The 1,923-nt window shown below is 54.1% G+C and overlaps 1 protein-coding gene across 1 annotated transcript in view; it reads right to left on the bottom strand.

Moving 5' to 3' along the window:
* Positions 1 to 452: 452 nt before the first annotated feature.
* Positions 453 to 1,923, bottom strand: part of UPK3A (uroplakin 3A) — a 10,437-nt gene continuing 8,966 nt past the window's right edge. The window contains 1 exon segment of the mRNA XM_011984067.1: positions 453 to 730. Within this exon segment, the coding sequence (XP_011839457.1) occupies positions 453 to 730 (278 nt within the window).

The raw sequence follows: 1,923 nt of genomic DNA, 5'->3' as shown, positions 1-1,923 counted from the left end.
AATCAGAGGTGTCAGTGGAGTCCCGAGTGCCAGGTTCTAGGACCCCAACTCTGGGTTCTGGTCCGCAGGCTGTGTCGCCTTGGGCCACTCTGACCCCCTCTGGGCCTCAGTTTCCCCCTCTGTACTACAAGTGGGTGTATTATAATGATAATGAAAGGAAATACTTGTTGAGTTCCCAGGTGCTGCTCTAGAAACTTTATAGAGATAATTCCACTCAACCTTCACAACTCCGTGAGATGACTAATATTTATTATTTCCATTTTCCAGATGGGGAAACTGAAGAATAGAAGGACAGTAAGCCATACCTAAGGTTGCATAACTCTGAGTGTCAGAGCTAAGATCTGAATTGGCCGTCTGCCCAAAAGCCCAGGTGCTGAGCCCCACCCTTTCCAGCTGAGCAACTTGACTTCGATGGTCCTCCCGCTTCGAAATCCCAGGACTCTGCTCCCTCTTCACCAGACACCACCCACAGGGCAGAGGGTAGCTTCCTTGCCTTCCGGGCTGTCCCCTGCCTTGGAGGACCCTGCTGCTGAGTCCCTACAAGCCGAATGTGTCTGGCGTGTCCCTGGGGTCCAGCCCTCCCAGCTGGGTACTTACACGAGGCTGAGGACAATGGCACCAGCAAAACCCACAAGTAGAAAGAAGGGCAGGGAGCCCAGGATGGAAGTGATCACGATCATGCCTCCGCTCCGCCGGCCTGGCCACGTGTCGATCGCTGAGTATGGGGTGACTGTGGTGGGATGCAGCCTGATTACTGCCCAGACACAGCGCCACCCTCAGCCTTCTCCCAGGAGGTGGCAGGTGTCTCCCCCGCCCTGGCTGCCGGGGATCCAGGGATCACCCTGGGACCCAGTGCGGCAACTTCTCTCAGGTTTTAGGCACAATTACCTTGTTTTCCGCACATTCCACTTCCCAACTTTCTTTTGTGTGTTTCTGGCCACTTCCTCTTTTAACTCTTCTTCTTTTTTTTTTTTTTTTTGCATTATTTTATGTTATTGTTTTTGAGACAGAGTCTTGCTCTGTCACCCAGGCATGAGTGCAGTGGTGCCATCCTGGCTCACTGCAGCCTCAAACTCCCAGGCTCAAGCAATCCTCCCACCCCAGCCTCCCAAGCAGCTGGGACTACAGGTGCACGCCACCACGCCCATCTAATTTGTTGTACTGTTTTTTTGTAGAGATGGGGTTTCACCATGTTGCCCAGTTTGGTCTTGAACTCTTGGGCTCAAGCAGTCCTCCCGCTTTAGCCTCCCAATGTGTTGGGATTACAGGTGTGAGCCACCAGAGCGCCCGGGCTTTGCATAATTTTAAATCGTAAACTGACTCAAGTCTTCTGGTGAGATGGATGACATATGGATTATAAACAAAGATGAGGCAAAGGGCCCTGGTCTGACGGGGCCAGGTCGAGGGTGGCTGTCACTCTTCTGGGGCTGGCGTCACCCTTTGGAACGATGTGAACAGATGATGTATAGGTCCTACTGCAGCCAGCCACTTGCAGCTACTGTTCCAGGTAGGTTCCCTGGAGACCCCACCCTGGAGATCACTCACTGCGCTCAGGGAGCCTGAGTCCCCAGCCAAGAACATGCAGAATCCAGGCTCAAGCCGGGCCCGCCTGGTCCTGAGGTGTATGCTGTCCCCCAGATGGGCCCCGCGGTCCTCCCCCAAGAGAACTGGGCCTTGTGCTTCTGCCTGTAGAAGGAACCCTGCCGTGGAGGCCCTTCAATAATTCTTCTCCCCTCTTCTCAGATGAGGAAACCGAGGTCCATAATGGCTCACACAGCAGTGAGGGGCAGAGGCTGGTCTTGGGCTCAGGACTCTTAGTCCCAAGGGTTCCAAGGCTGTTTCAGTGAAATCACACTGAGTAGGAATGCCACAGGAGGGGCGGTCAGGAGTGAAGATGGGAGGAGTCACCCCAACCACACACAC

Source organism: Mandrillus leucophaeus, unplaced genomic scaffold (genome assembly GCF_000951045.1).
Source record: "Mandrillus leucophaeus isolate KB7577 unplaced genomic scaffold, Mleu.le_1.0 Scaffold26, whole genome shotgun sequence".
NCBI classification, from domain to species: domain Eukaryota; kingdom Metazoa; phylum Chordata; class Mammalia; order Primates; family Cercopithecidae; genus Mandrillus; species Mandrillus leucophaeus.
This window is presented reverse-complemented; position numbering and strand designations above follow the sequence as displayed.